The sequence below is a fragment of the Salvia hispanica genome, chromosome 5, assembly GCF_029641045.1.
Source record: "Salvia hispanica isolate PSC_SH4W2 chromosome 5, Shi_PSC_v1, whole genome shotgun sequence".
Lineage (NCBI taxonomy): Eukaryota > Viridiplantae > Streptophyta > Magnoliopsida > Lamiales > Lamiaceae > Salvia > Salvia hispanica.
In genome coordinates this window covers 37,786,778-37,812,098 of record NC_142696.1, presented here as the reverse complement: position 1 = coordinate 37,812,098, position 25,321 = coordinate 37,786,778, and the positions used below count along the sequence as shown (strand labels likewise).

General features: G+C 38.3%; 4 protein-coding genes across 6 annotated transcripts; all 4 read right to left on the bottom strand.

Annotated features, from left to right (window-relative positions):
* Window positions 1-114: 114 nt before the first annotated feature.
* On the bottom strand, window positions 115-3,246 carry LOC125187010 (RNA-binding (RRM/RBD/RNP motifs) family protein). 2 transcript variants are annotated; one of them, XM_048083511.2, is made up of 11 exons: window positions 2,963-3,246; window positions 2,766-2,837; window positions 2,438-2,635; window positions 2,101-2,182; window positions 1,830-1,991; window positions 1,586-1,750; window positions 1,321-1,491; window positions 821-908; window positions 571-629; window positions 427-492; window positions 115-346 (listed from the first exon to the last, which is right to left on the bottom strand). In XM_048083511.2, exons 1-11 carry the CDS (start codon window positions 3,142-3,144, stop codon window positions 260-262), a joined length of 1,332 nt encoding a protein of 443 aa, XP_047939468.1. In that variant the 5' UTR covers window positions 3,145-3,246; the 3' UTR covers window positions 115-259. The 2 variants fall into 2 exon arrangements, 1 of the variants encoding a protein (XP_047939468.1); XR_007170548.2 differs by having other exon boundaries at window positions 182-346; window positions 427-488.
* Window positions 3,247-4,142: 896 nt separating this feature from the next.
* On the bottom strand, window positions 4,143-8,211 carry GAUT3 (galacturonosyltransferase 3). 2 transcript variants are annotated; one of them, XM_048087361.2, is made up of 9 exons: window positions 8,054-8,211; window positions 7,508-7,554; window positions 7,347-7,407; window positions 7,015-7,053; window positions 6,822-6,944; window positions 6,564-6,698; window positions 6,151-6,485; window positions 5,113-6,058; window positions 4,143-4,480 (listed from the first exon to the last, which is right to left on the bottom strand). In XM_048087361.2, the coding sequence occupies exons 1-9, from the start codon at window positions 8,102-8,104 to the stop codon at window positions 4,205-4,207; spliced, it is 2,013 nt and encodes a 670-aa protein (XP_047943318.1). In that variant the 5' UTR covers window positions 8,105-8,211; the 3' UTR covers window positions 4,143-4,204. The 2 variants fall into 2 exon arrangements, with proteins under 2 accessions (XP_047943318.1, XP_047943319.1); XM_048087362.2 differs by having other exon boundaries at window positions 6,564-6,689.
* A 613-nt stretch (window positions 8,212-8,824) lies between these two features.
* On the bottom strand, window positions 8,825-11,116 carry LOC125189156 (putative serine/threonine-protein kinase PIX13). Its single transcript, XM_089059347.1, has 6 exons — window positions 10,696-11,116; window positions 10,285-10,601; window positions 10,033-10,168; window positions 9,805-9,947; window positions 9,593-9,716; window positions 8,825-9,510 (listed from the first exon to the last, which is right to left on the bottom strand). The coding sequence occupies exons 1-6, from the start codon at window positions 10,763-10,765 to the stop codon at window positions 9,065-9,067; spliced, it is 1,236 nt and encodes a 411-aa protein (XP_088915473.1). The 5' UTR covers window positions 10,766-11,116; the 3' UTR covers window positions 8,825-9,064.
* Window positions 11,117-11,866: 750 nt separating this feature from the next.
* Window positions 11,867-17,210, bottom strand: CGL1 (alpha-1,3-mannosyl-glycoprotein beta-1,2-N-acetylglucosaminyltransferase). Its single transcript, XM_089057992.1, has 18 exons — window positions 16,797-17,210; window positions 16,279-16,329; window positions 15,890-15,977; window positions 15,669-15,731; window positions 14,883-14,917; window positions 14,721-14,797; window positions 14,598-14,643; window positions 14,409-14,471; window positions 14,088-14,154; window positions 13,930-13,998; window positions 13,785-13,854; window positions 13,621-13,682; window positions 13,045-13,134; window positions 12,850-12,944; window positions 12,667-12,729; window positions 12,545-12,583; window positions 12,287-12,457; window positions 11,867-12,120 (listed from the first exon to the last, which is right to left on the bottom strand). Exons 1-18 carry the CDS (start codon window positions 16,863-16,865, stop codon window positions 12,010-12,012), a joined length of 1,329 nt encoding a protein of 442 aa, XP_088914118.1. The 5' UTR covers window positions 16,866-17,210; the 3' UTR covers window positions 11,867-12,009.
* Window positions 17,211-25,321: the final 8,111 nt, after the last annotated feature.

The following is a 25,321-nucleotide window of genomic DNA, read 5'->3' as shown; positions in this document are numbered from 1 at the left end:
GAATTTTCATGGCTGTCTAATTAATTTTTATTTAAAACTTTTTGGTCTTTAGGGAGTCTTAGTTCATATCCATAAACAAACCAAGGCATGAAAGTGGAGATTGAGGGAGTATAGTAGATCAACAAATATGCACCTCCAAACTTTCATGGCAACCAATCAATCTGCTATATGGATAGATAGATGCTAGAAACAAAAACTATGCTCAGTTCAAACTATCAACTACAAAATCTCTTGGCCCTTGCAATTCCAGACCCGAAAACTAGTTGAGTTTAGCAGCAGCGGTAGGGCTCCTCCCAAATTGAATCACCACGGGCTTTCCTTTAAATACGTAACCATTTACCGCGCTCTGCACTTACCCCCAAGTCATGACTCGTATCAGTATTCGTTAAACCAAATTACACAAGGGGGCACTGATGGAAAACATACCAGGGCATTACGAGCAAGCTCGACTGTTGGGAATGTGACGAAGGCTTGGCCCCTCATTCTTCCTTCCTAAACAAAACCATTTTCACTTCAGATGCATGTAAATGCAGAGGGAGATCTCATATGGTATGCACTGATATATCTCACCTGCATTAACTTCACAGTAAGATTGAACTTGGCAGCATCAATGCTCCCAAAAAATGACCCTGCAACAGTATTACCAATATATAGATAGCATTAGTGAGTTCAAACTGTAGTAACTGCTTGAGGGGGAGGTAGCATTGAACAAGATAAATGCCCGGGTTAGTTAATCTCTCACATTTTGAATACAGTTGTGAGCAGAATAGTGTCACTGCTATAGAGAACTATATACAGAGGAGCAAGGAAACAGACTAACCAAATATAAAGTAGAAGTCATCAACGACCACATCTTTGGCCAAGTTCTTGATGTACAGCACAGGAGTAGGATCACCAGCAGTATAATTCTGTTCATTGGAGTCAATACATGTCAAGTATGAACTAGTGCTCGTCCACATGCAATTTAAACTACCAAATGAACAAACATTGGTAATACTAGTAGTAAGCACAAGCATATATAACCTATTTTTTAGGAGAAAAAATTGACAATTTAATGAACACATTGGCAGTAATAGCAGAGTAGATGCATCTACCCTGTTCTACTCTTACATCTCCCAGTCCTCCTCCAGTCCCCACAAACAAATGAAACCATTTGCCCGATTACATAAAAAGTTCTTTGCATATTGCATTCAGGTAGCCATTTTCTAATAGATTATTAGATTTTAGGATTCGCTGTTTAAAAAGATTTGATTCCCTGTATAGTTCTGGAGAAGAGAGACTGTAGCAGGAAAGTAATAAAGTAGTACTACTATATAATACCTTAAATTTAGGGAGCGATAAGATTTCCTCAGGAGGCAATTTTCCATTATTTAGTTCCTCTATAGTTGCAAAAGTTTCCCGAGAAGAAGATTCAGGGATTGGTTCTTGCAACTCCTTTGCAGAGTCATTATCTTGTAATTCAGGTTGGTTTTGTTTTTGTGCTATTCTTATCTGCAAGCATGTCAAAACCACTATATTACAAGTCTTTCAATGGAAATAAGTCTCAAATACATAATACCAGAGATCAATGGTTGCAAGTTGCAACCTGCAATACAGGGTTCTTCTTTTTTATTATAGGCTTCTCTTTGGGAACTAATGCAACTTGTTTCAATCCAACAGCCTCGTGAGCCACATCCTTGTCAACAGCAGGTCCAACAATTGCTTGTTTCTTGGCACGCTTTCGCTTAGGTCTAGCCTCTTGTCTGACTTCCTAAACCATGAACTTGCGGTTATGACCTTGTAGTAACAACACAAACATACAAGATAAAAAGAAATATCCAGAGGATTACCTCATCTGAAGACTCCATTTCTGACTCGCTACTGGACAAATATTCCATGTTAGAGGATGGTGGAGGAGGTGGTGGTGCTGATGGAAATTCTGGAAGAGGTGGAGTAGGTAATGCCTTCCGGAATGGAGCGGGAATATTCATTTTGTTCATCAAATGTAAAACCTGTGTTTGGGAGTATATAAAAAAGAAAATGTTATAAATATCTAGTGGTGCGAGAGAGTAAGAAGAAGAAGAAAATGAAGAAGAGTAAAGGGGTACAACGTTCACCAACCTGGGTGTAAAATCGTGGAACTGCAATAAGAGCATTTACAATGTTTGTGAGGATGTTACCATCAGGTGGTGGATATGCATATCTGTATTAGAAATCAGTTGTTTGAACTAGTGAGTAGGTTGATACAAAGAACATGGATGACATATTCAGTAAAAAACTAAAAACTCCATCTGCATGTGTCTACTCAAGCAACCAAACAGCTTCCAGAAATTAGAGGCGTGCAAACAGAGGCAGACTAACTAGTCCTAAAATAAGAAAACAGAATTCAGCTAGAACTTGAAGAAAGAGTGGCCGAATCAATATGAAAAGCAATTTAAGCAAAGAGAGTAAAACATACTCAAGATGGGGCGGAAATGGATATTCGATGCCAAGTTTTTGTGCAATTGGTTCGCTAGCATGTGTACTACTCCCGACAGAAACATCTTTCACCACAGAGGCAGCATCCTCCCTAACCTCTCTTTCATTATCTTTTTGCTTAGTCCCCTCACCTTTATTAGCTCTCTCTACAGACATGACTTTACCGAGAAATCGCAACCTGAGAGCAACCAATTCTCGTTCAGGCAATAGGGCACAATCGGCATTATGAATCAATCATATGAAATTAGTAATGCAGTAGCACAAACACTCCCAAAGACATGACGATTATGAATAAATGAAATAAATACCCATGTAGCTGCTTCTGTGCTTGGTATGCTGAGAATTCATCCTTAAAATCAACAAAAGCGCAATTTTTCACCCTATACACCCGGAGGTTGCATCAGTTTTGAGTTGAAAGTAAATAAAAACCTAAAAGAGTAAGTTTGCAAGCTAAAATGAAAGAATTTTAAAAATGCGATAGAAGGGGAGCCGTAGAATAACTAACCGTCCATGAGAAAAGGGGCGGACAGAGGAGGCGCCGTAGTGGGAAAAGAGGCGGGTAAGAGTGTCGTGGGGAATGGCCTCCGGGAGATGCCGAACCAGCAGGGTAACAGCCGACGGCGGTGATTCTTCGACGGAATTCCTGATTAATTGATGTGTAATCGGCGGCGGCGGCGCCTCCTGCATGATTGAAAAAAGTGGGTTGTGGGCAGCAGAAATTGGAGAATTGGATTATATCTCTGTCAATTCTTTCCGGTGAGAAGATTGTAGCCAAAGTAAGACTTGTGCCAATTTCTTTGTATGAAAAATAAAGCCCACTAATTTTAAAAATTACCCTCTCTGTTTTTTACTACTAGTTCTTTTACCTTGCTCGTTTTGGTATATCAGATTAAAATGTAATAATAGAGGAGACAACTAAAATTAGTATTAACATAAAAACCATTATTTAAAAATTAAGATTAAAAAGATTATATTGTTCTTTGGTACATCAGATTAAAACGAAGATTACAAAATGTGAAAATGTAATTCACTATGACACAACCGAAAATCAACACCATGGTAACAATAAGAGATTACATCAAAACTGGAAGAAGAAATTATAGTACTACATATGAATTTGAAAAAATAATTCATACTAAAAATTGCATTCAAATCTTATTGAGTTCTTTACGCTGACTGATTTTATTGACGATTCAAGAGAGGTCATTTAATCAGCAAAGTGGGTCAGATTCACGTGCTGAAGAGGAGGGCCCAAACTGTCGTAGTTCAGCCAGGTGGCTCGTGGATGAGTGCGCCAGTGTGACAAATGCGGCATTGGGCGAAGTGTTGCAACGTATAGAGTGGGCGAAAAGTAGAAATTAGCTTCTTAACTAGGCGGATAGCGATCTTTTCCTCATATTAAACATTGTTTTGGCAATCCTGAGTACCAAACACCCTCCTTATAACATGTTTGGCAAAGATTGGTTATTCAATCTTGGTCTTAATCTCCTGCACCAAACAGAGCCGTTGAATTTGTGTCGCATTAAACTTTGAATGAGATTCTTTATGAAATGATACATGGACGGAGGTGCATCTGATATCATGCGCCCCTTGTCAGACTCAGTCACAGGTGAAAACAAATGCTGAATCCCAGTCCTCTCATTTGGAGCAACATTGCAACTTATGGAAAGGAAATGACAACCAAGTAAAACATGAAAAAGCTTAAGCCAACCATTTTATACATGAAGAAAATAAAAAACATCCCTCATTATTGATTCAGGTTGCACACTTGTAAATAGAAGTTATCATACATGACATATTTGGACCAGTATGATCTGTACTTGGCTATGGCAAGATCCAACCATGGTTTATAGTTTCCATTATAATGTACAACACCAGCATTCTCTATCTCTGTCTGGTTAAGAGCTGGGTCGTAGCCCAACCCAAGAACGTGCCAACTCCGATCCAGAGGGTGGGTCAAGTTGTAGAAAGTTATCAGCCCCGGTGGCAGCGTCCCAAGTTTCCAGAGAGTCCTGTCCTCATTCTGTAATCAAACAAAAATCGAGTAAATGATTGAGATCTGTGATGAACGTTCAAGACTGAGATGCTATATCATCATTTTTGGTCCAAGTACAGATTATGTATACCACCTTTGCTCTAAGAGTGAGGAAACACATGAGTTTCAAGGATTAACAACCATTATTATGATATCACCACCTGTGGCCAAATCAATACAATGCACGACACAATCAAGATGATAATGATGGCAATGATGTTACCACGTTGCTTGTTGAAGGAAAGTCTTGCCTATGGGATTGTACTAGATTAGTAGTGTGGTTTAAGCTGTAACATTGAAATGTAAGCATTTAAGAATTTCCTGGTTTGCTGATCTACCAAAAAGAAAAATTCCATTCACCCTTGATATGTAGAAGCCTGAAACCCCTCTGCCAAAAACAAATAGAAGAAAACATGCACTGGTGCTACTAGACAGTTGAAAATTCCATGCTACCCTGTGCACATCCAGTTCATTTACTGAGAACAATGTGTAATACAAGGAGCATTTGGCCCTTTCCAGTAAAGTAGTTTCAAAAATTTAGCTACACATTTGAACATAATAAATGCAACAATAAAAAAGCACCACATAAAGGGAAAGGTTCGAGTGAGATGCAACCATACCATTTCTTGCCAGTGATGATATATTCCAGTAATGTCACGTTTCCTCCATTCGATCAAATCAAAGATATTCATGCCAAATGCCCAGCCGCAAGCATTTGGATCAAAATTATCAGCTATCTTTGGATTTGAAAAGTTCAGATACTTGTCAAACCTATGGAAGCTCTCTTTGCAGGTTTCCACAGCACCATTCACCATCCCATTCAGATTAACAGACCATAGAGGTGTCAGGTCCTTCTGAACAACAATGTCATCATCCAGGAACAATATCTTATCCAGCTTTGGATAAACTTCAGGAAGGTAAAATCTAAGATGATTAAGCATTGACAAGTACTTTGGGTTCCTATATTTGAGATTGTCAGCACCACCAGTGAGAGATGATGATTGATGTGCCTTGAAATAGTATTCTATCATCCGTGCAGATTCAAGCTGACGGAGGACAGGACAGTATGAAGAATTCAGCCAAGTGAAGTCATCAACGTTCTTAACTTCAATTGTTGCACCTGCAGGAGCATTTACTAGAAACCACATTTTCATAGCTGCAAAGTTCAGCTTATCGGTGACTATATGGAACACATGCCTTCCAGGTTCTTTTGCGTGTAGTGTTGTTGAGTTCACGACCACAGATGTTGCAAGTACATTATCAGAAAAGATGGCATAATGGTACAAAGATGGATCTTCAAGTTTTTCTTTGTTAGGAAAAACTTTTTTATCATAATTACTTAGGTGATAATCTGTGGTGAGAACTAAGGGAATGCAATGCAATGGTCTGGGAACAGTTTTTGCAGCAAGCTGTATCAGAAATGTGCTCTTCTTCTTGAACGAATTTACATTAGTCTCACTAGATTGAAGCATTACTCTCAACTTTCTTGCTATCAGAACACAATCATATAACTGGTCCTTTGCTGTAGCTAGAATGTGTCCCATGGCTTTCGCTTGATCAAGAGCACTGACAAGAAAGAAAAAGGAGCAAAAAAATTGTATATCAGATCGAAGCCAGCACCTGAAAATCTTATTAACAAACACTTGACATCACAAAACCTTGGAAGGAGTTCAACATCGTTTGTTGCTTCTCCTATTGCAAGTTGACTTTCTCTGGACTGTTCAATCAGAGAATTATAAAGCACGGTCTCATTCTTAGCCATAGCAATTGTTGCATAAGCCTTGGCCATTATGATCTGGTCTCGTATAAGTTTTACTGTGGAGTCAGCGTTGGGATTTTCATACTCTTTCCTCCATATGCTGTATTTCCCCTTGATATTGGTGTCAAGCTCCCTAGCTCGTTTAATGGCTTCTTCTTGCATTTGGTTTTCTATCTCTTTGTCTTGTTTTATCAGATCTGCAGTTCTCCTCTCCCTCCTTTCCCGTCGTAGCATCTGAAGTAGGAGAATAAGTTACTTATCAAACCGTCAAAAGCAATGTATCAGCTGTGAGTGCATATATAGAAATTGGACCTGTCTCTTAAGTTTCACAGGATGCACCGGATACGCTTGTGCTTGTGAGGTTTCACCTTGAAATTGGTGATTGTCACTCCAACTGTCCCCATTTTTTCTATAGCTCAGTTTAGTTTGAAATGAGTCCTGTACTATCTAAGAGAATTAGTGGAGAGGTCAGTGACCTACAATCAGGATCAAAATGGATTTCTGGGAACTAAATTGAGAGAACATAAAATGAAGATATAGCTGGATAAAAATCACCAGCAAACTCCTTACTCTATTGTGTTTCTCCTTTCTATGGTTTCTCCATACCCATGAAGAAGATAGGTCTCTAGATCTAACACTCCTAATTTGAACAGCACCAGAAGGGTCGCTGTATGTTACAATTATGTCAAAATCCTGCATGAAATGATCAATCAAACTTAATTATTATTCAAATTGCTTACATGAAAGAAAAAAAAGGTCTTACCTTCCAAGGATGATCAGTAGAACTGATATTTCCTCGATCCTGCCAAGCCATTGTTTGGTGCAAGCAAATGAAGCATCAGTTTTTTGGCATAGATTTTCCAATAAAATCAAACATTCAGTTTTCAGTAGCAAAATAATCAGCTTAGAGAGTAAAGACACTTGTACATATAGGCATTATTCTAATTGTTTAGACTTATGAGCATCCTATCACATCAACAAATTTGCTTAGTTTCTCATCCACGGACAAGTAGAAAGGCACAAAATAAAAATGGCAACCAAAATTTCATGTTAAGGAAGATTACTACTTAGAAAGATCAGAAATAAAATCATTACCCTTCTTTCAATGCAGTTTGGGCAGTCATATGATGGGGCATACAGTCTGTTTTCTCTTCGACTGGAAAATCATAATAAAGATGGAAACATGAGGTGCAATAAATCCATGTGATGAATCTTGTTACAATAGAAGCAACAATACTAATTGCTTAAAATCTTACAGCGTGGGTGAAACCTCTGCTCTGACTGACAAGACAATGTTGATACCCTGTATAAATATGTTAGATATGCGATCAAAATAAATCTATTAATTCCTTGAAACTCCTTCAAACAGATACGAGTACTTGATATCCCACAAGAAATCAGTCTAATCGCTTTAAACGGAAAACTTAAAGCTAAAACAATAGAAATACACATCGATCAAGCTAAAGTAAGCCGGGCATGAATTAATCATAGCTAATAGATGAAACATATTGCAGCAACTGACGGGGATTCCGGATTGGAAAAACAAGTAATCAAAGATTAGCAGGAAGTAGAGCTGCGAAATGAGGTTTTGGAATAGATTGAGGAAGCAAAGGTTGCTGAATGGCAGCACCACACACACAAACACATAATGTGGTAGTGAGATTACTAGTCCGATCTGAATGCAGTGGACAATAAGGAATCAACAGAAGAGAGCAACATTCTGGTGGAAAGCATTGACATCGGACACATGCGCATACCCAATAAGATTTGAATCGGGATATATTAAGAGAGATTGGACTTACGAGGAAAAGGAAGATCGCGGAAAGAGATGGCGATGTTAAACCGCCTCTCATCTTACGAGAGGAGTGATATTCGATCAGCTCAACTTCTAATTCTTCTTCCTCCTCCTCTTAATTTTACTCAATTTTTGGGCTTCATAAGTGTCAACTGCGTAGAAACGAACACTGGATTTACAATTTTATTTTCTGATTTTAAACATAAAAGTCATATTGGCCCTTAAATGGCTTTGGCCTAGTTCTATTTTTTTTATGAACTTTTAAATGAGTTTAAATTTTATGTTTCGTGTAGTATTATTTTTTATGCCGGGTGAATTACTATAAGGCAATGGACATTTTTATAATACTTGGCACGAGTAAATCAAGTGGCTGACTTTATTCTCTTTGACATAAACTTAAAAAGCTATCTAAAATATTATACCCTCTTTGACATAAACTTAAAAAGCTATCTAAAATATTATACTCTTTGTCCAAAAAAATAGTCTCATTTTGTCATTTTCCGTCATTTCAAAAATTGATTTGAAATAGAAAATTTATATCTCATATTTTTACATCAACAATGGTTCTTATTCGTCGAATACAATTTGTCTCTATGGAGAAACATTTTAGCAACGTTGTATTTTTATCGAGTTCCAATGATTTCCACTTTTATCTTTCTTAGTCGATGGATGGATGGATTTGACAGGAGTGTAGTGGACATTAGGCTATGAATGATTGAATGCATCCATTGGGTAAAACGGGAAAATACAAATAAATTTTTTAAAAATTAGAGAAATCTCAAATACAACCATCAAGTACTATATTATATAGCTAAAATTTCTTTAAAAATCCTGCACATAATCAAGTCTCTCCACGTATAAATAGCATACATTTGAACACATGGCATGAACATCTCAACATTTTTTACACAACTTTACATCAACCACAAAAATGGCACACTTATGCCTACTCTTAGCTATCACAGAAACAATAAGAAGATGACAGAACACAAAGAACACATATACTATATAATTAGTTTTATGAGCGCTGTGGCAGAGGATAGGATTCTGTGGCCTCTGGTTTAGGATGAAGTGGAGAACGATGCTGTAGCGGTTGATGGCCACGGCGACTCACTGCATGAGGACTGCCGGACTGCGCTCTACGCTCTCTAGGCCTGTCACTAGAAGAACCGATTTTTTCCAGTCTCTCAACTATCTCCTGCATGGATGGTCTGTTTTTGGGCTCACTTTCGAGGCAATGCAAGGCAAGCTGGGCTACGTGGTGTACTGATTTGCTGGGATAGCCTTCTAGCCGGGCATCAATGATGCGCTTCAACTTCCTCCTATCTGATAGATGTGGCTTGATCCAATCACCCAGGCTGTGTTGCCCGGAAGGCCGGTTGGTGTCAAGCGCGCGCAGCCCTGTCAGCATTTCTACCAACACCACGCCATAGCAATACACATCGCTCTTCACATACAAGTGCCCTGCAATGCAATAGTATTTGTAACAAACTCATTTCATTTCAAATGGTTTTGATTGAACAAGTAGAAGTAGGTAGGTGTTTACCAGTGGCAACATATTCCGGAGCTGCATAACCATATGTCCCCATAACCTGTGTGGTCACATGGGATTTACTAGCTGTTGGACCATTCTTTGCTAGGCCAAAGTCAGATATCTTGGCATGGTATGACTGAGTGAAGATCAATAACTCAAGGTTAATATATATAGAATCAAAATGAGCTAGATGTTTGATATATAGTTTGAAAAGTTGAGCTTACTCCATCAAGCAATATGTTTGAGGCCTTGAAGTCCCTGTAGATAACTTTTCTATCAGAAGCGTGCAGGAAGGCCAGACCACGAGCTGCTCCGATCAATATCTTGAGCCTAATGTCCCATGGAAGCGGCTGCACAGACGCGCCCCCTAACCAAGATACATACATATATGAAATCAGTAGCCATTAAAGTCATCACTAAATTATAGTATTGCAATCAAGAGAGAATATTACTTCCAAAGAGATGGTTCTCCAAGCTGCCTTTAGCCATGAATTCATACACAAGAAGCAGCTCTGTGTCCTCCAAACCATACCCCAACAGCTTCACCAGATTGGGATGGGAAAGTCTTCCAAGGAAGTTCACCTCAGACTGCACACGCACAGCATCCATTTTCAATCTCAATCACCATCATAATACTATGCAGTTAAAGGCTTAAAGCTCTAATTGAGCATATAAGAGGAGAAAGCAATTCAATTGAATTGTACCTGCCACTCTTGAAACCCTTGCATACTTTCAGAATTCAACTTTTTGACAGCAATTATGGTTGTTTTGCCGGTGGCTCTGTCTTCGACCCACCCCTTGTAAACTTTCCCAAAACCTCCTTCTCCAAGCACTGAATCACTTCTGAAATTCCGAGTCGCCGCCTTGAGTTCCGCCAAGGTGAAAACCCTCAAATTCGGCTGCTCAAGCATCTTCCCTGCCGGACTAAAACTCCCACCGCAACTTCCGGCGGAAATTGTGCTGCTGCTGCCGCCGCTCGAAGACGTCATCGTGCTCCTCATCGTCGCCTCCGACGTCGCCACTACGCCAAAAAAAAAAAAAAAAATTAAATTATCGTCCATTCATCATAAACAATAATCACACAAATCAAATTAACGAGATCGCGTGGGGGATACCTGAGCTGAATTGGTTGGTAGATTGCGGCGGGCTTTGATCAACGGAGGCAGAACTGAAGCAAATTCCCATGCTGCTTGATCTCGAAAAATTGGAATTGTGAGGTGTAGAAACTGAATAATCTCGAAATCAGACGATCATTTAGGAGTTATCTCACTCGCATCACGTCCCTTGTGCCTTTTTCTTCTTCAGTAGATGTGATTTTCGTGGTTGCAGAGGCTCCCTTTTTCGGTTGATGATCCTTTATCTTACTCTGTGTTGTTGACTAAAGCACAAATGATTGTTGTGTAACAAATTAACAATACTCACTATGAATTTTGCAGACAAATCCCACTACCTGTATGTATACTGCAAATAAAGAAGTGGACCTTTAATCACAAAAGCTGAGAGAAAGAGAGAGGAGAGAGACTGAGTCGTGGAATTTAGTTATAATATTAAAATATTAAAATGAATGGTGAAGAGTGAGAACCAAAGTGGCTAAGGAACACCCAAAGTCAAGTCAACAAACAGCGTTAACGTAGAAATTTCAAACTCCAAACTCCAATCTCCAATCTCCAATCATCTCTCTCTATTTTTGATTTCTAGTATTGTGAGAAATGTGTGTTTAAATACGTCCAAGTAGTATTGACATCATTAATACTCTAGAAACGTAATCTGTTGGAAATATCATGTAAAGTGTACTAGTGTTTCTTTATAATTGTCAGTGTGTACTAGTGTTTAATTATAATTGTCAGTGCATTCTTGGCCCCAAACTCCACTATTCTGAGAAGTCCTTTTGCCACTTTTGAGAGGAGGCTTCATTATAAAATTAACTTGAGACCTACAAACGAGAATCTCAACAACTAAAGGAATTTTAGTTGGAAATTGCTAGCAGTTTTATTACATAAAGACAAGTCAATGCTTTCAAATTGGTCAAAAAAACCGTATGTAGACACTAGACTTATCTATATTACGCATTAAGATATATGTGATGAGATCTTCTATCTTGGAGACCTTAAGTTCCGAGGTTCAATTCAATCCGCACCAAATTGCGTCACCAAAAATCTTCAACGGTAGTCTCAATAAAAGAATATTTTGAGTTTGTATTTGTTACTATAATAATATGATATAGCAGGATACTTGAAATTTCACAAAACTCTTCTTCGTCTTCATGTTTTCAATAGGGCTATGACATGAGCAATTAAAACAAATCACTATAATTGTATTTGTATAATACATGGTGCAAAATGCAGTATAAAATTTGCTAGAAGCAAAACCACCTATGGTTCAATCAAAATCTCATCAAGTTATTGGAATGAACATGGATCTGATCTAGTCTATCTGATTCCCAGTTGTCCTAAAGAACCTGGGCCGACAAGGAACACACGTTTCGGTGTTTGATACCGGAAAACTACTACTCCTTTATATGCTGCTCTTGGGACACCGTCCTGCAAAATGTAATAAACCGTCAGGAGATGACGAGGATGAATTCCCTCCAGGCCTACCAACTTTCACATAGAGGGGGGGGGGGGGGGTAAGGGTAACCCTCTAGTTGGTGTTGTGACACACAAGTTGTGAAAAGTAAGACAAGAAAACCACTGTAACAACAATTACCTTCCATTCTTCAAAAATACCGAACTGACTTGCAATCTGCTCAAAGTTTTGCTGGTCTCGGTACAAAATACGGACATCTCCTTTTATGTTAGATGCCTTCAGAACAGCATTGGTTTCTTGTATAGGAGTCGCTTTTTTTACCAAATCAGCAAAGTGCTCCACATACTTGTCCTGTAAAAGCTTTTAGATTTAGAATAATTCTAAGCAATTTATTTTCTGTATGTTATGACACTTTACAATCATCCTACAAGAATTTACCTCCTCCAGGTAGCTCAGGTCCATTGACTTCCAATCAACCTTCCATACAGATGACAATAGATGTTTTCAGAAAACGGCAAGCACAAGTAGAGGTGATGAATAAAGGCCAAATGGTTGCATACCTGGACGTCATTCAATTTTATGGGTTCAAGATATTGTTTGAAGAACTGACCCATACTGGAACCCTGTGAGAAAAAATATCCTCATGAATGCAAGTTCTGAGGGAAACAATTTCAAGCACACTACTTTATTTAAACACTAAAACTCATTTCATAAAGCAATCTGGAGATTGATTCAATACATACATGCTCTCCAAAATTATATGTTCTGCATACTTCTGGGCGAATGAATTGTCGTCCTTTGTGATTTTCTTGCAGTCTCAGCCAATCATCCCAATAAGTAATTTTTGGTCAAGAAAATTTCCAAGATTGCACTCCGTAAATAAACCATACTTTAGATTTATAAATATCAATTTTCAATATTTAAAAAAAAAGGATATGCCTTTGGCCATTTTGGAGAAAGTTCATCCCATGTGGATCTTGTAAGCATCCACCCAAGGCCCGGGAAAAAATCTGAGCGGTAAAGCACATCTGCAAGACGCATGTGAATATGTAAATGAACTCCTAGGGTAGATAGACCACTAAAATTGTGCAATGGATCAGCACAAAATTATTACCATTCACAGAGCGCATGATGTAAATTATCGACTTGGAAAAATTAAATAGATGTGATACCAAAGAGTCATGGTAATACAAGAGTCAAGTAGGCAAAATATGTATTTAGGATTTGTTTAGAAATAAGAACTATTACTAGATTTTAATTAATTGTAATTCTTCTAGGCATTCAACTACTAAATCATTATTCAGATTTAGAATTTCCAAACATATTTCTCAACCATGATGTTTGGAGAGTATATTCCAAGTCTCAACCATGATGTTTAGAATCTTTTCATCCCTATTACTCTTGATTTTGCATCACCAGTTCACTCTATCTACCCAAGTTCAAAGGAATCTACTAAATTGTACGCAGACAATTTTTTAAGAGTTTTGAAGAATCTTTATAAGGAACTAACTTACAAGGGTCATGTACAAACTGTTTTTGTCCATTGTCGTTCCATGAAGAAATTGCCATGATGGACCTGCAAAGTTTATATTTAACAAAATGAAGCAGCTTTAGCCAGAAACTGGAGATGAACATAACTATATACAGATCAGATATCATGAAAGTCAAAAAACCTCACTTGTCACGGTCCATGAGGGCAGCCCCAGCCTCAAAATAGTCAAAGAAATCAGGAGCAATTTCCATATCATCTGCATGTTGAGATATGCTCAGTGTGAATAAAACAAATAAACTAGAAAGGATTGGAAACATTCATTTATAGACACCTTCAAGGATGATCACCCGGCTAAATTTATGTTTATAGAACAATTGATCTAGTGCCCACTTATAATGCCCTGTAAGACAAATAGATTAGAGTATTCAGGCAATAGCAATTTGCTCAAACATAACAGATGATTATGAACAACAGATTTGAAAACTTTACGTGCAATCTTGTAGTATGCTATCATCTCCCCAGGCCTTTCTGTATGCACAGGTTCATAATCTAGATGCTGTAGATATGAGTATTATGTTAGTGTTATCATAGTTCAGTAAATATGACAGACTTTGACTTGAGATTACTAAGTCCGGCCATCTCTTAATTGATGTCTTGGAAAAATAGCTAGATTTCCATTGTATATTTGTGTTTCAATTAAAATGTAAATGTGAGGGAAAACTGGATAATGCCTTGTGAAGTTGGCTGGTTTGAAACTCAGCTAGTAAAGCATGATGCTGTTTGTGACGAAATGAGATGGAAATCAAGTACCTGCATGTAGGTTAGGTGATCATAACCCAATGCTGTACTTTTAACCTTCGGATCTGGCCCATCCTGCTCAAAATGAAAAAGAGAAGAATAATTTATACTATGTCATAATACCTCCCTATTCAGAATTATGTACTGAATACATGAGAAATGATGTGTATTAATACGATTAAAAGTGTTAAATTTAGGTACCTGTGATATGAAGAGAGGATATTTTGATGCAACAGGTTTTTGGTACCTATAAGGACGAGTTATATAGTCAGTTGACTGCTAGCAGTTAGAGCGCCAAAAATAATGGAGTGAAATGAATCATACGTAAAAATTGATTTAATAGTCCTGTCAAGGTAATCAGCACGGTTACATGCCATAACCACGACAGCTGCTACTGGAGCCTGATCATTCAGAAGCATGTCCAGTGAAAAAGGTGTTAATGGATTAGCATGAGGGACAAGAAATCATATATTCGACTCAACAAACCTGTACATCACCAACCAGTTTCTCAACACCCTTACCTGCAGCATAACAGAGCTATAGTCATTATCATATTACATCCAGCCATCAACCAGGGGAAACAGGCTAAGCCCACAGCAAAAATAGACTACAAAAGAAGAGGAGAAAGGGGGACGAATGTGTAATAACTAGCAATTGCGCAAACAAATATGAAGCATAAATAGATTGATTTTTGTAAAATAATGATGATAAATGTACTCCCAGAGGCAAAAACCATACATACAATAACAGCGACATATTTTTAGTAAGTATAAGTTGTGTAACCCCATTAGCAAGACAAAGTGAAACTTCAACGAGGATCAGTTGCTAGAGAAACAATGCCACAAAGTGATGCGTGTGGTGCTACATGAATTTAGATTTTTTTTTTTTTATAAAAAAAACCTGGAACAAATACAAAAGAGGGTACTGGACTTCTGTATGCAAAACAGCGTTCTCTTAGTGTTATTATTCCAGCAATTAGTAATCGACAAGCATTCTATGTACCAAGAATCTTTCATTGTTGCCTTGCCGGTGCCTTTAATTGAATAACAATTGTAGTTCTAGGCAATTGCTGAGTTCCACATTGAGAAGTATTGTCTTAATTTCTTATTCGTCTTGCATGTAATGTAAGACTGTATGAGTACTCTACTTTTCAAATTAGTCATACCAAGAGCAGTAGGAACTAGGTCACTAGGGTACATGATGCATAGATTGTTGCATAAAGTATTGAAAACAGTTTTCTTAGGAGATAAAAGAATGGTTAAACAAACATACGTTGCAGATCTTGAACAAGAGCTCTCAACTGGCTACATTCCAGATCTTGGCGTTTCTTTTCTTCTGAAATTCAGAACTCATAGTAGTAAAATCAGCAAGGTATCCTTTTAAACTGCAGTCTTAAACGAGATACTAAACCCCTCTAGATTGAGAAAATCTCATCTAAAAAATCGAAGGAGATGATTCCACACATCAAAATTTGAAGTAGAATGATAGTGCACCTTCAAGAGAAAGAAGTCGCCCTTGTTGTGAGCTAATCTGATCAATTAGTAATCGTGTCTGTCTTGTACACTGAGTTTCTGCCTCGATCTGGAATCAGAAAATCATGAGGCTTGTATCACACACTTCATGCTTGCAAAGTGAGATGTATAATTAGGAGAATCATTTTCAAGTTCTCCATACAGACAGAACTTGGAATTGAGAGTTCTGAGCTTTGCTTAGTTACTCGAAACAAAAAATTGCTGAAAAGGTCCAGAAACTAATAATGTGGCCAGACCACAACCAGAATGTAATAGATGGTTACATATGGTAATGTTAGCATGAGTATCTAACTAATAAGACATATTTAAGTCTCTATTATATTCACCAAATTAAAATGAAGGTGACATACAGCATCATTTAGGCGATCCGCATACTCTGATTGCGTGGCAAAAAGGCGCATCTGCACATCAAGAAAATAAATCAGTCAGTAGGACCATCATTTTATTAAAACAAGCAGCACAAGGCATTCCCAGTATAATCAGCCCAGCCAAAAACGAAAAAATGAAAAGGAAAAAACAGAATTAACAAAATCATTCAGATTGTATGTGCTGAGGAAGAAAATGGCTTGTGGCAATTCAAAAAATCATTCAGATAGTTCCACAGAAAAAATCACAACTGCACTCCAGCTGTAGTAGTAGTAACCATCAATAAGAAAATCCGGTTATGCTAAGCTAAGTCAATCACTTGAAAGATGAGATTCCACAATTTTGATCAACGATATCACGACTCCAGATAAGCAGGCTGTCCGATTAGGATCACCCACAATTAAGAAATTCTGATTGCAGTGTAATACAGAAATATACTATTACTATAATTCATTGAGGGGAAATTTATGGAGCAGAGAAATGCAACTAAATAGGGTTAAACCTGGATGTAGATGAACGGCACGGCGGCGACGAGGAGGAGGTACCGGTAGTCGCAAGAGCACCTCCTCATTCTCGATTGACTGAATCCTCTCTCTGTGTGTTGGTGTTGGTTGTCGACAAAATCAAATGCTTCCAACGGAAGAAACGACGCGCAACTGCCCCAAGTCCACCACTGCAACGACTTGGGAAATTTGGATCTGAAAACTCGTTAGTTAAAAAAATTCCAACTGAAAATCAAAATCTGCTATTTCAAGGAAGGTGGTTCCATCCGCCCTAGCTTGAATATTCAATATTTTTACTGCAAATCACACAATGTTGCATGTATTTTTCCCCTCCCCTCTTGTTGGAGTTTGTATGCCATTGTTTCCAAATCAATGAATTTGAAGATTACTCGCACTCGCAAACATTTTAGCACTTGTTTAATCCATTCGATTACAACAAATAATCTTTTTAAATACATATATTTAACACTCCATTAGATAGTTGTAAGAGTTGTATTGCCTAAAAATCATCTAATTTGGCAAAATTATGATCTATATTCCGCTATTTTGATAATTAATAAAGGAAACTATGATGTTTAATATTGTTCTCGACTTAATGGCAAGTTAGGTAGGAGTGATAACTTATATAGGGATCGAATTTTATGAAAAAAAAATGTCATTTTTGTTCATAAAATTTCATCCCTATATGAGTTATCATCCCTACCAAACATTTAAACGATTGCAAATGACCTGATTTGGGGGAAATTGAATGATTTGGTTGATGATAATTCATACTTGGACAAAAACGATTGACGACTTGAATGACGTTATATATTGAAATATAAAACGTCATTGTTTTGGTAAAATAAATATTTTTTCTTTAGAAAAAACCTCACATTTTCCTCAACTCTCGTCTCCCTTTCTATACAATCTTCGGCAGCAGAGTGGTGAAGCCTAAATGTCGTAATCATCACACACCGTCATACCTATGGACGATCAATGTGAGGGGTTTTAAACACGAACAATGCAGCAAATTCGAACGACAATAATCCAAAAAGAAGATTGGATTGTCACATAGAGAGTGATGATTCGACTAGCTCAATGGCTTATTGGAGGAGACCTTAATCAAATTACTTGTTCCCATTTGGGACATCAATTACTTCTTCAAAACCAGGGTTTTGGCATCTATTAATATATAAAGCCACAGTTTTTTGGACTGTTTTGGCGCCTAACTTAATAAAATGTGAGTTGTGCATATTATAAAAAATTTTACTCATACATTATATCTCACGTTCTATTGTTGACAGTATTGTAAATGTAATTTAGCTCCTAAAAAGTTGTGCATGATGCTGAAAAGTAGGACATTTTCCAAACTAACTTTATCCTTATATACCAGCGGTTAATAAGCCTAATTCTGATTTATATTATCAAACATCCAAGGAGGATCATATCAATTCACCGAAGAGGATTTTTGCTATTGGATTTTTTGGTAGTTCAATTTTAAACTTAATAATTGTCTCATTCAAAAATTACTTTACATTACCACAACCATTAGATAATAGAACCAACTTTGAAAAAACTGCTTTCATACCTTTAAACCTATAGTTAATATGCCAAACTCTGAATAATAATGCTAATTGGGTCAGTAAAAATACTTTGAGAGTCAAAACTCTTTGCAGAAAAATATTTTGGAGCCAGTCTATAAATACCAGTTTATATTGCAGAAAATTTGCACCCTCAGTTTTTTTTTTCCTCTCTCTCTACTATCCCTAACACTAATGTAATTAAAAAAAAAATTCAGAAACTTCAGGTGATATGAGTAGAGAAGAGACCACAACAAAAATTTCAGTTTCCTCTACTTCTTTTCTCTTTTCCAGCCACTCCCGCATTCTTGGGTATCATTGTTCGGCGTGATTTTACCAATTTACTGTCGGATGGCCCTTCCAAACCAGGCTCACTGGTTTGTTGACCTCTGCTGCGATGGTGTTCTGTGGTTCTTCGGCCGGGGCTGGGACCTCTTCGCGTTTCATTCTGGGTTTCACGCGGGGGATAATCTTATGTTCTCTTATCAGTTAGATGGAATGTTTACCGTCGCCGTGCTTCCCGTCGATCCTGGGTACCCTCATTTTAATGATGAAGGTCTGGAATACGTTGTTTTTCCTTATTTCTCTTTGTAGTTGTTTTGGCAATATGTACAAACCTATTGAAAAAACGTTGTGCTTGTTGTGATATAGTTATCCACCTCCCACCGGATATAGATGGGTTCGGACCCATGGCAGATTTGCAATTACTCTACGACGAGTGGGATGCTGCCGCCGTGGCGATGGCGGCCGGAGCTGGGATTCCGCCAGCGGCACTGGAAGTTGCGGCGTTTCCCGTCCAGCAACACGAAGGCGGCGCGGCCGAGCCTCCTGCTGTAGTACTCGATGTCGCGGACGTGGAGAACTTTCTTCTTGATGAACCCCAACCTGCAGCCGATGATCAACCTAATGTGGAGCTTGATGAGCCAGAACCCCAACCTAACGTGGAGCTTGATGAGCCAGAACCACAACCTGTCCACATTGTGGGCGAGCTGCCAATTCAAGCTGCCGAGACACACTGTGCCGAGGGGTCCGGCGCTGCTCCCAGCCTTGATTTGCAACTAGGTCGCGACGCCCGGAAGCGAGCAACGTACCCTAAGACTTACGGTCCTTGTTTCATGAAGAAAATTGAACAAACACACTTGAACTTGCCACTGGTATTAATTTTCGGTGTATAATTCATACTCAATATTAGATGTTCCACTCACCTAAATGCGACATTTGTGTTATGCAAACGCTTCCCAAAATGTGGTGGGACACTTACGTTCGCAAGCCCCCAGGAACGTATGACTTCAAATTCCAAATGGGCAACTTCACGTGGGATGTAGCCGTGAAGTGCACAAAAACGCGGGTTCGGGTGTCGAAAGGTTTCACTGAATTTGTCACGGCCAAAGACATCGGGGTTGGAAGCATTCTCAAATTCGAGCTGGTTAGAGCCCGGCGTACCCTTTTCTACGTTACTATGTATTAAGCGCGTCCCTATTGGTCTCGTGGCACTGATTTTCCAAATGCGGTGGCTCACGACCGTAGGAGAATGCCGGTACTCCGTGTGTAGTAGGACTGCCTGATCAATGGGCTTCTGGTGTTTATGTATCTTTCTTTGAAGTTTATGTTTGTTGTGTGCGCCGTGTGTGGATGTTAGAATGATGCCGTTAGTAGTAGTATGTCTATTTTGTGTTGAAAGAAGGCCTCATGAAACTCCTTGTAGCTTAAATTCGGTACCTTTCTTATTATCAAAGACGAATGTGTGTATTTCCACTATTGCACCAAATTAACAGCTACTGAATTGTGATAAAGTCTTCAATGTGTTGGACAAATGAAACAAACAAGAAGACCCTGAAAATGACCTCTGATGTGAGGAGTGTTCAAAGAACTGAACCCGTGGTGCAAGAATGAGTTCTATCTATGAAGATTGATTAACAGCACCATATTGCAAACTTATAACTCATTAACAGCACCATATTTGCAAACTTATAACTCATTAACAGCACCATTTTTGAAATTATGGTAATCAAACACCAAAATGAATACGAGATCCATAAAAGCAAGCATCGCCAATCACCAAGTGCATATAGTTCAGACTCCACAACAATTCAAAGAAAAAAGCAACCAAAGGCCATAAAATGTCTTGAAGCCAACAAAAGGGAGGGTTTAATTTTGGGGCTGACACGGATTCACCAAGGTACCTACTGATGCTGCCACATAAAGTCAGCTAGGTCTTGGCGCTTTTGGTTCCAAGCTGGTGTAGATTCGATTGTATCCACATAGTCGGCCTCGTCCTGCTCATTCCCGTCCGCAGGCTGCCCCCCTACTCCATCGGAGTCCATTTCTTGCTCGATGGGGTCGTCGCGCATCTCGCCTCGAATGAAATTGTGCAGTAGAAAGCATGCCATAATGAGTCGTGACTGAGTTTGAATGGGATAGACGCTAGCACTACGCAATATACCCCACCGCATCTTCAATACTGCAATTGCACGCTCGATCACGTTCCGTGCCATCGTGTGTCGCATGTTGTAGAGTTCGCGGGGACTAGTCGGCCTCTGATTTTGTGGCCCCCACTCCTTAAGATGATACCTAACTCCTTTGAAAGGGGTTAGAAATCCTTCACTATTGGCATAACCATTATCGCACAAGTAATAACATCCTGCATTGAAATTCAATCACAATGAAAAGGATTAACAGTGACTAATCTAGTGTAGTAGCTGGGACCTAAATATATAGATCCACTAAACAAATTTGGCAAGAAACTTTCAAACCCTTTAACGGCTATATGATTGCTAATGCAGTGGATAACCAAAGACTTGAGAAACAAATTTTGAAATTACAATATACCTTTGGGGACTTTGAGCCCATTTGGACGAGAAACGGCATCACGAAGGACACGTGAATCAGCCACTGATCCCTCCCATCCCGGTAAGACATAGACGAATCGAAGGAACCTATCGCAGATCGCAAGAGTGTTTGTAGATATCAATCCTTTCCGTGACCTGTATCATGGTGCATCTGCTGTGCTGACACGGACGTTAATGTACGTCCCGTCCAGTGCCCCAAGGCACCCCTGCACCAGTTGTAACACACATTCAGCAATGTTTATGTACTATGAAGTTCACCGTCTTTGTTGATCATTTTACCTTAAACCATTTCCACCGTGCATCATCACAAGTTTCATCAATTGGCGTAGGCTGAACAAGGAGAACCGTGTGAAGATGAATTACAGCACGCAACACCTCATTCACGTAATGGCTGACTGTGTAGCCGGATCTAATAAAATCGAACCCCACAATCCTTGTTTTCTTATGGTGAGCAAGGGTACTTAAGAACATAGCTACTTGCTCCTCGACGTGGACATATCGCTGATCAACCATACCTGCTCTGTCATGGATGAGTCGACATAAACGCCCAAATGCGTTGCGGTCCGTCCTCAAGTTGCTTATGCAATCCGTATCAGTGACGCCATACAGTCGATCCTTGTACTTAACTTGGGCGGGCACTTTCGAAGACAAGCTGTAGCCAATTGCTGCACGTCCACCCCATCCCTTATTTTGTGATGAAATCATTGCTCGGACCATGTTCAGCATCGTGAGCAAATCTTGTTGTTGGGTACGGACTACGTCCTCAACCATTAGGACAACAGCCTCAGTTTCCTTTCTTTTTTTTGGTTCCTGTCATTATCCATCCTACAACCAATGGAGCACCACAAACTCAGCTATGAAACCAAAATCAAAATCTACCTACGGGTCAGATATACCATTTGCACCCGGATGAGGATATAAACAAAACCGACCAATAAACCTTCGTTACAAACAACACATTTCAGTTCTGCGCAATATCCGTACAGATTAATACAACCAAAACTAAGCAAGATTCATTCCCTAAAACAACCAAAAACATGGCACAGAGAGGAGAAATGGTAATAGAATGGGCACAGAGAATGATTTTTTCGTTCCTCACCCAATCCTAAAATTTTAGTTTTTGCAACATTGGCGATTTCACATTAGACCTATGTACTGCAGTGGAATACCTGCAGGGGCTTGAATTTGTGATTATAGAGCAACGAATTTGGGCCTTCCTGCCTCCTTCTTCCTTGGTACCAACAGCTGCGTCGCAGAGCCGTTGGAGGGCAAAATCGGTAAGAAGAGGAAATTGTCTTTGTCGAAGATGCAGCAAAAATTAATACCACACAATTTCGAAGAAAAGGAATTGCCGAAAACGCCGAAATCAGTATGATTTTGTGGAAGATCCGACGTTTTTCTTCCGGGTTTGCCGACTAGATCTAGATCTACCAAACAGAAGAGAAGGTAGTAAAAGGGATGCAAGGTTGGGCCTTTTCGGGGTTTTATAGCTTATTAAGAGCTACCAATCAAGCCCTACATATAGTCATAAAACAATAAGAAATACAGTAGATACAACAAATCTATTACAACATCTTATAAGCTTTTGCAGGCACTACACACAACAAAGGGAGGAGAAAAGGTGAGGAATTGAGAAGAGAATAAGACATTTAAATTAAAGAACCAAATTTTCCAAACTAGAATGCGTAAATACTAATAATTGCAGTATTTCTTTTTTAGTAAAATTACGTTTTATGATTTCTAAGGGCAAATTATATTACCTTCTGTCATAGCACCATTTCTCAGTTGAATCCGATGATAGTCCTGAATTTGCCACATATGGGCGAATAACCAAGTAAGAAACTTTGCTTATATCAAATCTTACCTCATTTATAGTTCTAAAATGTTCATGAAGATTTCAAGGCATGTTTCAACCTAATATGAAGTATCGTTTTTCTAAATGTGAAGGAAAACAAGAATGAGCAGTAGAGAATTAAGGAGTGCTTAACGGAAATAATGGAATGAGCAATGAAGAGCCAACAACTCAATCATTGTACACTAGCACGACTGACGGAAATAATAGAAACACTACAAATAATGAAGACAAAGAGAATTGGTGAGAAGCAGAGGAGAGGAAGAGAAGAGACAGAGGAGTTCAACAACACATTACGGAGCTAAATGTCATTTTATTTTTCAGTATAAAAAAACAGAAAATATGTTAGAACATGAACAAAAATTAAAAAATTGATATGGGTTAAATCTATATCTATAAATATCTATAAATATAGTATAAAGTGAGAGTTGTTGAAAAATTAATAGAAATGTCATTCATAGCTATTTGGGCAGGAAAATGAGATAAAACAACAGTACTATAGTACTAAAAAGCAAATGATAAAATTATTCTTAATGCATGAATTCCCAAGATGCTGCAAAAAGGTTTTCCAATGTATATGTGGTATTTCTTGAATAAAGGGTTGTCTGGATGCATAACACTGACGTAAATTCACCTTGAGAAGATGACTGTCGAAAATTGCATCAAATTTAAATTAAAATCTAAAAAGTAGAGTCAAATCCTCACCATTTATATGTATATAAATACCAGTAAGGTCGAGAAAAATTACCCCAACAACACAACGAGATTCATTTTTATAGTTTCATTTATATTGGTTTAAAATATAAGTTGTGTGACATAGGTTTTCAACTCCTAAGGCTTTCATAATCGGACAATTGTTCTATATTCTGTTCTCATTGCTCATTTTAGGTGAGTTATCTCTTCTATGATAAAATATAGTTAGGCTAATGATATCATATTATAGCAGTTTAATTATTATGCTTAATGTTTTTAAGAATTCATTGTTGTTTCAAAGTATCAACTATTTTAAATTAAATTGAGATTAATTGATTAGAATCTTGAATGACAAAAAGATCACAATCGTAATTTATTTCATTTATGGAAACAAAATAGTATACATTTTATTATCAGGAATATAATATTACTCCTATTAGTATTAATTTTCATAAACATAAATGAGCAACCTTGAAGATTAACTGAAGTAATCTATCTATCTATAAATATATAAAGCCACAGTTTTGGCCGGCTAATTTTGACGCCCAGTTTAATAAAATACTATGCTTGAATGCATACGGTAAAAAGTTATGTTCATATATTAACAATTATTAGGACATAGTTTAATATTTATTTAACGTTTCTGGAAGGATTTGTGGTGCAATTGTATCTATCAATATATAAAGGGACAGTTTTTTGAATTGTCACGTGGCACATTTTTAGACGGAAAAATCATCTGTGGGGACAAAAAAAGGGCAGATTCTACTGTCCAATTAAATGCAAAAAGGTTGGCTTCTCAAAAGAAGATTTAACACTCATATAATATGCATTTTCATGGACTAATTTTCTGATTTATTGATTACAGCATCGCAAGATCTTGGAATCTGGCTATAGCTCCAACCACAGGCGGCAAGGCCGAGGGAAGCGGAGCGGTGGCAACAAGGCGGCGGCTGGCTGAGAGAAAGAGAGGGATCCGGAGCGATAGAAAGATGAGGAGGAAGCGGCTCGCCAGTGCAGACAGGTCGGGACGAAGGGGCGGCGGCGTGGCTGTGAGAAATTGAGGGATGGAGAGAGATGCCGGAGATGAGGAGGCAACAGAGCATCAGCGGCGGGATCGTGGCGGCGCCGATTTGGGAAAGAAACAAGCGAGACGTGTGGCTAAGGCTGAGATTCAAGAGTAAGGAAGAAGACGACTGAGGCAGTGAGGGGGGTTTCACTTCAGAAAATGATATGGAGACTGTAAAACCTAAATTAGCTTAATGTTGTCTATTCATATTCAATTTAGAGTGGTTTATAGTTGCTGGCCCAAAATTAGATTAACCGTTGGTGGATTTTTTTAACATTAATTTGTTATGTTACGTTTATACTTCTATGTCTAAATGTATATATGTGTGGTGTTAGCTATCAAACAATTTATATAGTACTATTATTCTAGATATGTCATTAAATAAATACTTAATTTTATATTTGTTGTATTGACGTGATAAATTTAAGAATCATAAATTGATTCTTTTTTATTTCAAGAATTTTGTTGAGTGACACCCACAAGTAAATATAAACATAAAATA